At 44.5% G+C, this 13,766-nt stretch overlaps 2 protein-coding genes across 5 annotated transcripts in view; one reads left to right on the top strand and one right to left on the bottom strand.

The window, feature by feature from the left end:
* Positions 1-1,876, bottom strand: part of rtkn (rhotekin) — a 73,961-nt gene extending 72,085 nt beyond the window's left edge. The window contains exon 1 of one of the 4 annotated variants that reach the window (XM_062981913.1): positions 1,564-1,876. In XM_062981913.1, coding sequence (XP_062837983.1) covers positions 1,564-1,674 — 111 coding nt within the window. In that variant the 5' untranslated portion in view covers positions 1,675-1,876. The remainder of the gene's footprint in view (positions 1-1,563) is intronic. The other 3 variants (XM_062981915.1, XM_062981912.1, XM_062981914.1) reach the window with 3 other exon arrangements.
* The window catches only part of LOC103281892 (drebrin-like protein A), a 215,788-nt gene that overhangs the window by 111,886 nt on the left and 90,136 nt on the right, over positions 1-13,766 (top strand). The gene's annotated exons all lie outside the window — the stretch shown is intronic.

The following is a 13,766-nucleotide window of genomic DNA, read 5'->3' as shown; positions in this document are numbered from 1 at the left end:
CTATATTGCAATGTTTTGGTGCTAAATTCATAAATACAGTAATTACTACATAATGTTACCGTGTATTAAACTGCTTTTTCTATCAATTTGTTGAAAAACATGATATTTTGGTGCTTAATTTGTAAAATCATAACCTAATGTGACTTTAATAGGCTTTTCCTTAATCCCTCCTTATTATCCAACATTTTCACTTATCCAGTGTTCTGTCGGCCTGTTTATGTTGGATAAATGAGACTCTACTGTAATAATAATAATAATAATAATAATAATGTAATAATAATAATAATTTTATTTCTTACCCATCTCTCCCCAGGGCTGGAGGCGAGTTACTGAATAATTAAAACACGATGAGCCCTTCAACTCAGCCATATAATCCAGAATATCAAGTCAGATAATCCACAATGGGCCCTTCCACACAGCTGAATCCACATGGAACTGGATTATATGGCATTGTGGACTCAGGGCCCTTTCAGACAGTCCCTATATCCCAGGATCTGATCCCAGGTTTTTCTGCTTTTGATTGGATTATATAAATTCCCACTGCCATATAATCTGGGATATACAGAAAACCTAGGATCAGATTCTGGGATATTGGGACTATTTGGGACTATCTGCTTTATGGAAGATAATGTGGGCTCTGATAACTAAGGGCCTTTCCACGCTGCCCTATATCCCAGAATATCAAGGCAGGAAATCCCACAAGATCTGCTTTGGACTGGGTTATCTGAGTCTACACTGCCATATAATCCAGTTTAATGTGGATTTCACACAGCTGCGTGGAAGGGGCCATAAACATTGCAGAAACAGTACAGATATAGGTATCAAAACATATTTCTGAAAAAGCTACATATTACAATGCATGTCTATAAGATACATATTAAAAGGCACAAGTGTAAACAAAGGACACTCAATTAAAACCCATGCCTAAAGGCTGCCCAGGGCCCCTTCCACACAGCTGAATAAAATCCCACATTATCTGCTTTGAACTGGGATATATGGCAGTGTGGATTCAGGGCCCTTACACACAGCCCTATGACCCGGAATATGAAGTCTGAAAATCCCACATTATCTGAATATGGACTCAGATAACCCAGTTCAAAGCAGATATTGGTGGATTTTCTGTCTTGATAGTCTGGGATACAGGGCTGTGTGGAAGGGCCCCATATAACCCAGAATGTCAATGCAGAAAAACCCACAGCTTTGAACTGGATTATCTGAGTCCACACTGCCATATATCCCAGTTCAAAGCATATAATATGGGATTGTATTCAGCTGTGTGGAAGGAGCGTCAGATAACGCAGTTCAAAGCCGATATTGTGGGATTTTTTGCCTTGATGTTCTGGGATATATGGCTGTGTGGGATAGGATGCCAAAGAATGGGCTCTTGGCTGTTGAAGCGGCACGAAACTGGGGTAGCTGGACAGTGCGGACGCGTCCCACGCAGGAAAGAAGCTAGAGACACCCGGCAATGAGTCTGGAGGCTCGGGCCAGGCTTGGGGCGGGGAGGGGGCTCTCCTGCCCGGCCAGACCCAACCCGGGGGTCTGCGTGGAGGGCGGGCTCACCTGCTCGGGGTCTCCCAGGAGGCTGAGCCGGAACCGCCCCCGCCGGATCTCCATCTCCAGCGCCGAGCCCCGCGCCACCGTCACGCGGCTCCGGTGGTGCCTCTGGAACATCCTGACACTGGAGCTCCCCGTCGGCTGGGCTTTGGGGCGGGGGGAGAGGGGTCTTGCCCTGCGTCGGAGGGGCTGGGGTTCCTTCTGGCCGCGAGACCGACTGCCCGACCGCACCTGGGCGGCGTTGGGAGGCTGCGGGGCGGGTTCGAGTCCTCCTCCCGCCCCGTCGGGGCCAGAGCGCGGCTCTCCTCCGCCCCTCCCTCTCGGCGCCTGCCCTCCTCCCTTCTTCCCATAGACTGGAGGAAGCTGAAGCTGGCACAGGGAGGGAGGGAGGGCTGGCACTGCCAGGAAGGGCGCCTGGCTGGGCATCACAGGCTCCCAAGAGTTGGAAGGGACCCCCAAAGGCTACTCAGCCCAACCCGCTTCTTCCTGCCATTCAGGAAAAGCCCAGCCCAAGCCCTCCCACCAATCGCCGCTGCCCAGCCTCTGCTCAAAGGTCCCCAGAGAGCCCTTCTGGAGTTTGAATCCATTGCTTCATGTCATAGGACAGGCATGGGCAAATGTCGGCCCTACCTCCAGGAGTTTTCATAGGACCCTAGAATCGTAGAGTTTGGAAGAGACCCCATGAGCCATCCAGTCCAACCCCACTCAGCCAAGAAGCAGGAAAATCCCATTCAAACCACCCCCGACAGATGGCCATCCAGCCTCTGCTTCAAAACCTCTAAAGAAGGAGCCTCCACCACACTCTCTTCGGGGCAGAGAGTTCCACTGCTGAACAGCTCTCTCTGTGTCTCTCACACACAGTGAGGAAGTTCTCCCTCATGTTCAGGAGGAATCTCCTTTCTTGCAATTTGAAGCCATTCTTCCACTTCCTAGTCTCCAGGGCAGCAGAAACAAGTTTGCTCCCTCCTCCCTATGACTTCTCTTCACATATTTGTACATGGCTATCATGTCTCCTCTCAGCCTGCTTTTCTGCAGGCTAAACATGCCCAGCTCTTTAAGCCGCTCCTCATAGGGCTTGTTCTCTAGACCCTTGATCATTTTAGTCGCCCTCCTCTGGACGCTTTCCAGCTTAGAGTCAACATCTCCCTTCAATTGCAGTGCCCAGAATGGGACACAGTGGGATTCCAGGTGTGGTCTGACCAAGGCAGAAGAGAAGAGAGGGGCAGCATGACTTCTTTGAATCTAGGCACCTATACGTGCATGCCAAAATCCCATTGGCTTTTTTTGCCGCCGCATCACATTGTTGGTTCATGTTTAACTGATTGTCCACGAGGACTCCCAAGATCTTTTTCATAGGCATGGGCAAACCTGGGGCCTCCTCCAGGTGTTTTGGACTTCAACTCTCACAATTCCTAACAGCCAGTAGTTTGCCCATGCCTGTTATAGAATCATAGAATAACAGTCCTCCTCCGTCAGGAAGCTCTTCCTAATATTTACAGGAATATCTTTTCCTGGAGTGTGAATCCATTGCTCTGTGTCAAGGAATTATAGAATCATAAAGTTGGAAGACACCCCAAGGGCCATCTAGTCTGCTTTGTTTATATGGCAGTGTAAACTCATATAATCCAGTTCAAAGCAGATCATGTGGGTCATATGCTTTGATAATTTGGATCTTATGTTAGTGGAGGAGGGGCCTAAGATGCTCCTCATGGGGATTCATGTTCCCCAGACTTTTTATTCTTTTAGTCTCCCTCGACACCTTCCAGCTTGTCATTATCCCTCTTAAATTGTGTGTCCCGTAACTGGACACAGTATTCTAGGTTTCCTTGATCTCTAAAGCAGCCAAAAAAACAAACAAAACCAAGCTGGTCCCCTCCTCAAAGTTATCCCCTTTCCAAAATTTACACATGCCTTCTCTCGGCCTTCTCTTCTCTAAGCGAAACATATCCAGCTCCTTAAGGGCTCCTCAGAGGGATTCATAGTTTTCAGACCTTTGGTCATTTTAGTCACTTCTATCTTTTCTATTTACTTATTTGGACTTGTTTTGCCCAGAACTGTCTATATTATTCCAGGTAAAGAAGTCTGACCAAAGCAGAAGAGAGTGGGACTACAACTTTCCTAGATTGACATATTGTGTTCCGATGGGCACAGCCTAGGATAGCTTTGGGTTTTTTTTAGCTGCCACATCACACTGTTCAGTTTGTGGTCTAACATGACTCCCTTTCATGACATGGACTATTTCCAAGCCAGGGACCACCCATCCTGGGTCCCGTGTGTGTGTGTGTGCATGCCTAAAACTCAATTTATAGCAACTTCATAGGGTTTTTCTGGGCCCCTTCCACACAGCTGCATGAAATCCACATTGAACTGGATTATATGGCAGCATGGACACAGATAATCCAGTCCAAAGCAGATACTGTGGATTAACTCCTTAATATTTTGGGATATATAACTGCGTGAAAGGGCCCTGAGTCCACATTGCCATATAGCCCAGTTCAATGTGGATTTTATACAGCTGATTGGAAGGGGCCTGACTTGTTAAGGTCGTTTTGGATCCTAATCCTGTTTCCTGGGGTATTAAACCCAGGGTTCTTCCACACAGCCATATAACCCAAACTATCAAGGCAGAAAATCCCACAATATCTGCTTTGAACTGAGATATCTGAGTCATATATATATCCCAGTTTGTAGCAGATGATGTGGGATTTTATTCAGGTGTGTGGAAGGGGCCCCAGCTGGACTTGGAGCCAGTCCTGCTGGGAATGAGATCCAATTGTGTGCTTTGTTCAGGTACTTTCTACATTGCCCTATAAAATCCAGATTATCTGCTTTGAAATGGACTACATGTACAAGGGTTGAATGAAAAGTAATGCCTCCACCTTCGTAACTCAACAGATGGCAGTCCTGGTCTGCGGCAGGTACGGGCTTGTTCAGTAGACTCTCCTCTACAGTTCCATTTGGTGGGAAGCCTTAGCATTGAACGGTTGTGTTGTTAAAGTGTGAAGTATGGAACCCTGCGCAGATGGTCGGTCAGTGCAACTTAAGCAACGTGCAGTCACTGAATTCTTGACAGCAGAAGATGTCACCCCATCATTCATCAGAGAATGCCAGCTGTTTGTGGTGATTGTGTTGATGTGAGTCCTGTGTGTCGTTGGGCAAGTAACTTTAAAGATGTTGAGGTGGGAACATCTGACTTGCGTGACACACAAAGAGTTGGACGTCCTGTGACAGCAACCACCGAGTTTCACAAGCAAAAGGTTGACAGATTGATTCAGGACGTTTGTCGTATCACTCAGAGAGAAATTTCAAGCATAATTGGTGTTTCCCAAGAACGTGTGGGTCACATCATTGCTTTGCTTGTCTATCGGAAGATCTGCGCACGATGGATCCTGTGAGACGCTGGTTGCAGAAACCGAGTGTCGACTTCTTCCGTGATGGCTTCAGAAAACTTGTTAATCGTTGGCAGAAATGTATCCAATGGTCTGGTAATTGTGTGGAAAAGTGAATAGTAGTCGTTAAAGGGCACATTCTAAGGATTATTTCTGCATTGGATTTATTAAAATATTCCCATGCAAACCCAAGTAACGAAGACATTATTTTTCATTCAACCCTCGTATATGGCAGTGTAGAAGGGGCCCTTGGCTCCCTCCCATTTGACTTCAAAGAGCAAACAAGAGTCTGGCTCCTTTGCCTTGAGCCTGAGCTTGGCTGCCTCCTCCCAGGTGGCACCTGCCTGTCTCCCCTTCCCCTTCCAGGTGAGTCTTGCTTGGGATTTCCCAGATGCCAGAGCCCTGCCTTTGGAGGGGGGGGGTCTCTCTCTATGCGACACCCGCCCCAGTGCCCATCCCTGGCTGCACTGGAGCATCGCTTCCCACCCATTCAGCCCCCTTGGCTTGGCCCAGGATGGAGTCATGGGGAAACCCCTTGCTTGTTCTCCCTGGGACTGATGTCAGCTGATGGGGCCTTGCAAGGGGGGGGGGGCAAGGCAGGGCTGGGCGCCCACACACTTTCCCAGAGCCCAGCTGCAGGTTGCACAACCAGCCCCGGAGGCAGAGCAAGGCCGCCCAGCTCAGAGCAAAAGCAAAGCCTTCCCTTGGATCTTATCACAGGGAAAGAGAGGGAGGGAGGGAGGGAAGGGGAGAAAGTAAGGAATCCTAGAGTTGGAAGAGACCTCGTGGGCCATCCAGTCCAACCCCATTCTGCCAAGAAGCAGGAAATCACATTCAAAGCACCCCCGACAGATGGCCATCCAGCCTCTGCTTAAATGCCTCCAAGGAAGGAGCCTCCACCACACTTCTGTGCAGAGAGTTCCACTGCTGAACAGCTCTCTCTTGCATTTACCGTGTTTCCCCGAAAATAAGACAGTGTCTTATATTAATTTTTGTTCCCAAAGATGCTCTAGGTCTTATTTTCAGGGGATGTCTTATTTTTCCATGAAGAAGAATTCACATTTATTGTTGGGAAAAAAATGAACATTTATTATATACTGTACAGTAGTTGTCTTCATAAACGAGCCTAACCAGACAAACTGTGAATCCTATCAAGAATTTCTTGTTACTACCAATATTTCCATGTACAACACTTTATGGTACGTACATTTACTGATCCTGCATGCTCTGGTGTTCTGTTTGGCGGGCCTGCTTCCAAACAAAAACTTGGCTAGGTCTTACTTTCGGGGGAGGCCTTATATTTAGCAATTCAGCAAAACCTCTACTAGGTCTTATTTTCTAGGGATGTCTTATTTTAGGGGAAACAGGGTAGGAAGTTCTTCCTCATGTTCAGGTGGAATTTCCTTTCTTTCCTGTAGTTTAAAGCCATTGTGTTAGAGACTAGCCCGGAGGGGAAGTAAAGGAGAGAACTCCAGGAGAGCAATAAAACAAGCCTTTTATTGTTATCACAGCTGATGATAAGGCAGAACAGCCGTAGGCACCCACCCGAGTGGGTCCATACCATGCAAATGGCCATCGCAACATGTGCATAGCAAACAAAGAATATATATGTTGTCAAAGGCTTTCATGGCGGGGATCACAAGGTTGTTGTATGTATTCCAGGCTGTAGGGCCATGTTCCAGAAGTATTCTCTCCTGACTTTTCGCCCACATCTATGGCTGGCATCCTCCATGCCCACAACCTCACAACCTCTCAGGATGCCTGCCAAACGTCAGGAGAGAATAGTTCTGGAGCATGGCCCTACAGCCCGGAATACATACAACAACCCAAAAAATATATACCTTTGGCTTATCTAAAATTGACCAATGGCTGAGGGTCTTCCTCACCTTCCACACCTACTTAGCATAAATGATACCTGTGACCTCACTTGTTTACTCTGAGCTTTCTTCTCTCTTGGAACAGCCCCTTAGAAAGGCACCAGCTCACAGGAAGGGAGGGGCATATGCAGAGGCAAAGCTACATAGGCAAAAGTGGACTATTTTCTGGCTTATGGTCCCTTCAATAGTCTCCAGGGCAGCAGAAAACAAGCCTGCTCCCTCCTCCCAATGACTTCCTTCCCCTGACATCTTGATTCATCATGTCTCCTCTCTCTCAGCTTTGTCTTCTTCAGGCTCAGCACGCCCAGCTCTTTCAGCCGCTCCTCATTGGGCTTGTTCTCCTGACCCTTGATTGTTTAGTCGCCCTCCTCTAGACAAGGGAGGGAAAGAAAGAAAAGATAAAATCAAGAAGTAAAGAGGAAGAAGGAAGGAAGGGGGGAAAGAGAAAGAAAGAAAGAAAGAAAGAAAGAAAGAAAGAAAGAAAGAAGAAAGAGAGAGAAAGGAAGGAAGGAAGGAAGGAAGGAAGGAAGGAAGGAAGGAAGGAAAAGGAAGGAAGGAAGGAAGGAAGGAAGGAAGGAAAGGAAGGAAGGAAGGAAGGAGGAAAAAGAGGAAGGAAGGAAGGAAGGAAGGAAGGAAGGAAGGAAGGAAGGAAGGAAGAAAGAAAGAAAGAAAGAAAGAAAGAAAGAAAGAAAGAAAGAAAGAAAGAAAGAAAGAAAGAAAAAGAGGAAGGAAGGGAAGGAAGGAAGGAAGGAAGGAAGGAAGAAGGAAGGAAGGAAGGAAGGAAGAAAAAGGAAGGAAGGAAGGAAGGAAGGAAGGAAGAAAGAAAGAAAGAAAGAAAGAGAGAGAGAAAGAAAGAAAGAAAGAAAGAGAGAAAGAAAGAAAGAAAGAAAGAAAGAAAGAAAGAAAGAAAGAAAGAAAGAAAGAGAAAGGAAGGAAGGAAGGAAGAGGAAGGAAGGAAGGAAGGAAGGAAGAAAAAAGAAAAAGAGGAAGGAAGGAAGGAAGGAAGGAAGGAAGGAAGGAAGGAAGGAAGGAAGGAAGGAAGGAGAAAGAAAGAGAAAAAGAAAGAGGGAAGGAAGGAAGAAAGAAAGAGAAAAGAAAGAGGAAGGAAGGAAGGAAGGAGGGAGGGAGGAATTAAAGATTATAAAGAGAAAGACGGAAGGAGCGAGGGATGAAAGAGAGGAAGGAGGGAGAAAATAAGGAAGGAGCAAAGAAAGGAAGGGATAAAGTAAAGAAACAGAAAAGGAGGAAGGAAAGAAAGAAGGAAGGAATAAAAAGGAATGAAAAAGAAGACGGGAGAAATGAAAATGAAGGAGGGGAGGCAGGAAGGAAATTAAATTAGAAAATAAGGAAGGAGGGAGCAAAGAAGAGGGGGAGGGAGCTAGAAAGGAAAGAAGAAAGGAAAGAAAAAGGAAAGGAAAGTCGGAGAGAAGAAGGAAAGAAAGAAAGATGGAGGGGGAAAGGAAGGTGGAACGGAAGAAGGAATGAAAGAAAGAAGGAATGAAAAAAGGGGACAGGAGGGATGGAAATGAAGAAGAAAAGGAAGAAAAGAAGGAGGGTGGGAGGGAGGGAGGAAAGAAGAGAAGGAGGGAGGAAGAAGGAAAGGAAGGAAAGAGGAAAAGAAGGGAAGGGAAGAAAGAAAGATAGAGGGAAAGGAAGGAGGAACGGAAGAAGGAAAGAAAGAAAGAAAGAAAGAAAGAAAGAAAGAAAGAAAGAAAGAAAGAAAGAAAGAAAGAAAGAAAAAGAGGACAGGAAGAATGAAAATGAAGAAGAAAAGGAAGGAAAGAAATGAGGGAGGAAAGAAGAAAAGGAGGGAGGAAGAAGGAAAGAGGAAAAGAAGGGAAGGGAAGAAAGAAAGATGGAGGGGGAAAGGAAGGTGGAAGGGAAGAAGGAATGAAAGAAAGAAGGAATGAAAAAGAGGACAGGAGGGATGGAAATGAAGGAGAGAAGGAAGGAAAGAAATAAGGAGGGAGGGAGGAAAGAAGAGAAGGAGGGAGTAAGAAGGAAAGGAAGGAAAGAGAGGAAAAGGGAAGGGAAGAAAGAAAGATGGAGGGGGAAAGGAAGGAGGAATGAAAGAAAGAAGGAATGAAAAAGAGGACAGGAAGAATGAAAATGAAGAAGAAAAGGAAGGAAAGAAATAAGGAGGGAGGAAAGAAGAGAAGGAGGGGGAAGAAGGAAAGGAAGAAAAGAGGAAAAGAAGGGAAGGAAAGAAAGGAAGATAGAGGGGGGAAGGAGGGAAAGAAGGAAAAAAGAAATATTTAATATTTATTTAAGGCGGAGATACGGTGTCTGATGCCTTCCATGGAACTGCAAGAGAGGCTCAAGCCCCCTCCCCATAGCAGCCCCCCCCCAGTGCCTTTCATGTGGGTTTTCAAGTTTGTCTCCTTTCCCTTTTGTTTCAACAGGTCTTTGTATGTTTTTGCCATTGAATGTACAGCTGGAGCCACCCGCTTCCTTGCAAGAGCGGCTGCAAAGGAATGTGTTGGGAATCTAGGGTAGGGAGTGCCCCAAGCCCCGCCCCACTGCAGACTGGTTGCTTCTTTGGGTCTGGAAATTGCGGGAGGGGGGTGGCTTCAGAACCAGAGAAGGAAGGCCAGCCTGATCATAGGGTCACATTCTCTCAGCCACAAAAAGAAAGCAGTGGCAAACCCTCTCTGGTTTGCGTATGACACCAAATGAAGAGGGAGAGCTAAGACTCCAAAGGACAGGATCAGAATTCAAAATGACCATAACAGATTAGAGAGGTGATTGGCCAAACTAACAACATGAATTTCAACAAGGACAAGGCTAAAATACTAGACTTAGACAGGAAAAATGCAATGCAAGGATACAGAATGGGGGACGATGCCTGGCTCAACAACAATCCATGTGAAAGAGATCTTGGAGTGTTGTATGTTTTCCGTGCGGAATGGCCATGTTCCAGAAGTATTCTCTCCTGACGTTTCGCCCACATCTATGGCAGGCATCCTCAACCAGAGAAATCAGCCATAGCAGAGCACTTGATGAACCAACCTGGACACAGTATTTTATTTGAGAGCACAGAAATGCTCGACCACTCTTAACAACTATCATGTCAGACTACACAGAGAAGCCATGGAAATCCACAAGCATGTGGATGACTTCAACGGAAAGGAGGAAACCATGAAAATGAACCAAATCTGGCTACCAGTATTAAAAAACTCAAAAATCAGAACAGTAAATAAGAAGCAACACTCTGAAAACAGAGGAGATCAGACATGAATCAACCAGGGGCAGCTAACGACTCTGAACAAATGATGCCCCCAGGCAGGAAGAAGCCAGGATATGAAGCTATTCAGTGCTAATTAAGGTGATTAACTACAACATTCACACTGGCCTCCAACTGACAAGAGTTCTTTTCTCACCCTGGACTCTCCACAGATATATATTAACCTTCCTTGCTTAGTTTCTCTATATACCTCACACCCTCTGAGGATGCCTGCCATAGATGTGGGCGAAACGTCAGGAGAGAATACTTCTGGAACATGGCCAGACAGCCCAGAAACATACAACAACCCTGTGATCCCGGCCATGAAAGCGTTTGACAACACAGTTCTTGGAGTCTTCATGGAAAACAAACTGAACATGAGCCAACAGTGTGATGCATCAAATAAAAAGCCAATGGGATTTTGGACTGCATACAAAGGTGTGTAGTGTCCAGAGCGAGGCAAGTCATGGTACCTCTCTATTCCGCTTTGGTCAGACCTCTTGACCTGGAATAATATCAGTATGTCCAATTGTGGGCACCATAGTTCAAGAGAGATGTGGATTCTAAGCTGGAAGGAGTCCATAGGAAGAGGGAGACTAAAATGATGAAAGGTCTGGAGACCATGAATCCCTCTGAAGAGCATCTTAAAGAACTGGGACTGTTTAACCCAGGGGTCCCCAAACTTTTAAAGCAAAGGGCCAGTCTACAATCCTTCAGACTGTGGAGGGGCCGAATTATCATTTGAAAAAAAAAATACGAACAAATTCCTATGCACACTGCACATGTCTTATTTGTAGTGCAACAACAACAATGAAAGAACAATACAATATTTAAAAATGAAAACAATCTTAACCAACATAAACGTATCAGGATTTCAATGGAAAGTGTGGGCCTGCTACTGGCCAATGAGATAGTCAAGTTAATTAGGGTTGTTGTTGTTGTTGTGTGCCTTCAAGTCATTTCAGAATTTGGGTGAGCCTAACATTAATTATTTATTTACTTACTACATTTATTTACTACATTTATATCCCACCCTTCTTTCCCTGAAGGGGACTCAGAGCAGCTGTATGTACATACAATCTATATATATAAAAGAGTGATGGAATCCTGGCACCGAGCAAAACAACAAAACTAAACACCCCCAACCTCGAAATTTCACAACACAATCAATCATCCACGCCTCGAGGTTGAAACCACAAAATATCACGTCACGAACCTCCATAGGGCCTAAAAAAAACCCCAAAAGACGGAGCTATTCACTGCAATTCCAATGGGCCACAGCAACGCGTGGCAGGGCACAGCTAGTATATTATATTATTAGCATAGCACAATATTAGCATTATACATTACTATATTGAACTATACCAATATACTGTAATACTATATGTAATATATAACATATAATTAATATTATTATATGGTATTATTATTATTATATTGTATAACATTATAATATTTTTATCAATATTATATGTATATACAATATATTATATTATTAAAACTGATATAAAATATTATATTATAAAACTGAGGGCGGGAGCCAGGTAAATGACCTTGGAGGGCCGCATCTGGCCCCTGGGCCTTAGTTTGGGGACCCCTGGTTTAACCTGTTCTTCCTAAAGTTCAGGTGGAATCTCCTTTCCTGTCATTTGAAGCCATTGGGTCGCACCTCAGGGTCGCTTCACCTTGCTATATACACCAAACTGAACACAGGTTGAAGTCTTTTTAGTTTATTAGAAAATAGAAGATAAAAGGTTCTTCAAAAGCAAAAGTAAAGTTCCAAAAAATGGTTACAAAACAAAGTCATAGAGAACAAATCCAGAAATCACGAGGAATAAACAAGGTCCCAATAGAGCATGACAAAGTCCCAAGAACATGAACACAAAAGCTGCAAGGTAATCCAGGAAAACGAGAACTTGCTTCTTGGTTAAACAAAAGTTGCTTTGACAAAGGTTTGTCTCCAAACACATCGCTTTAATACCCTTTGCAAAGCATGAAAGCATTTCTCTGGCCTCTAACCTCCCTCTTGTTTGGAGTTCTCACACTCCTCCGAACCCTGAACTCCAAACGGTCAGCTCGATCTAAGGAACCTGTTTCGTCAAGGTCAGCCTGCTCGTTAGTTTGCTGAGCCTCGTTATCAGACTGAGAACTGTCCTCCTTTCCCAAGTCCATTTGCACCTGGCTAGTTTCAGTATCAGCAACATCATTCCTTGCTGTGGGAAAATGAACTTGCACGCCCTGTTCCTCATCTTCTACAACAGGGACATTTTGAACCTGATTGTGAACCTGAATCCCATCATCCTCATCAGAGTCAATCTGAGGTTCCAGCTGAGTCACAACACATTGTTCCATTGCCTCCTAGTCTCCAGAGCAGCGGAAAGGAAGCTTGCTCCCTCCTCCCTCTTGATCCAAGGTCCTCGTCATGTCTCCTCTCTCTCAGCCTTCTCTTCTTCAGGCTCAACGTGCCCAGCTCTTTTAGCCACTCCTCATAGGGCTTGTTCTCCTGACCCTTGACCATTTCAGTCTCTCTCCTTTGGACACATTTCAGTTTAGAGTCAACATCCCTCATATATTGTGGTGCCCAGAATGGGACACAGTGTGATTCCAGGTAAAGTGGTCTGACCAAGGCAGAATAGAATAGACAGGGAGCATGACTTCCCTGGATCTAGGAACTAGACTCCTATTGATTCAGACCAAAATTCCATTGGATTTTTAAGCCACCGCATGACATTCCTGGCTCATGTTCACCTTCCTCCCCACAAGGACTCCAAGATCTTTTTCACATGTACTGTTCTTAAGCCAGACATTGTCCCCCATTCTGTATGTTTACATTTCATTTTTTCTACCTGCACTAAGTGGATCTTCATCTTCGCTCACCTTTGTTGTGGATGGACCAGTCAGGTTTATTTATTTATTTATTTACATCACTTCTGTCCCGCCTTTCTCACCCGAGGGGACTCAAGGAGGCTTACAAATCTGGCAAAATCCAATGCCAATAAACAACAATACAGTAGAATAAAACATAGAACAATTAAAAACAATTAAGCAATAACAATAAAACAATATACACATTTAAAACATATAAAGTGCTTAAAACCATTAATCCAAAAACCTTGCACATAAACCTATATAATAAATGTTTTTTTGTTGTTGTTGTTCAACAATAAATGTGAATTCTTCTTCATGGAAAAATAAGACATCCCCTGAAAATAAGACCTAGCACATCTTTGGGAGCAAAAGTTAATATAAGACACTGTCTTATTTTCGGGGAAACACAGCATAAAGATAGTTAAAACCATTATAGACTTTAATATCTCCATATTGAATCTTATTACAGTAGAGTCTCACTTATCCAACATTCGCTTATCCAACATTCTGGATTATCCAACGCAGTCTGCCTTTTAGTAGTCAATGTTTTCAATATATTGTGATATTTTGGTGCTTAATTTGTAAAATCATAATCTAATTTGATGTTTAATAGGCTTTTCCTTAATTCCTCCTTCGCTTATTCAACATTCTGCTGGCCTGTTTATGTTGGATAAGTGAGACTCTACTGTATTAGGCTCTTGGTCCTAATAAAATACAGTAGAGTCTCACTTATCCAACCTTCCTTTATCCAACGTTCTGTATTATCCAACGCAGTCTGCCTTTTAGTAGTCAATGTTTTTGTAGTCAATGCATTCCATACATTGCAATGTTTTGGTGCTAAAGTCATAAATA

This window comes from Anolis carolinensis, chromosome 5 (genome assembly GCF_035594765.1).
Source record: "Anolis carolinensis isolate JA03-04 chromosome 5, rAnoCar3.1.pri, whole genome shotgun sequence".
Lineage (NCBI taxonomy): Eukaryota > Metazoa > Chordata > Lepidosauria > Squamata > Dactyloidae > Anolis > Anolis carolinensis.
Note: the sequence above shows the minus strand (reverse complement) of the source record. Positions and strands in the feature narration are given on the sequence as shown.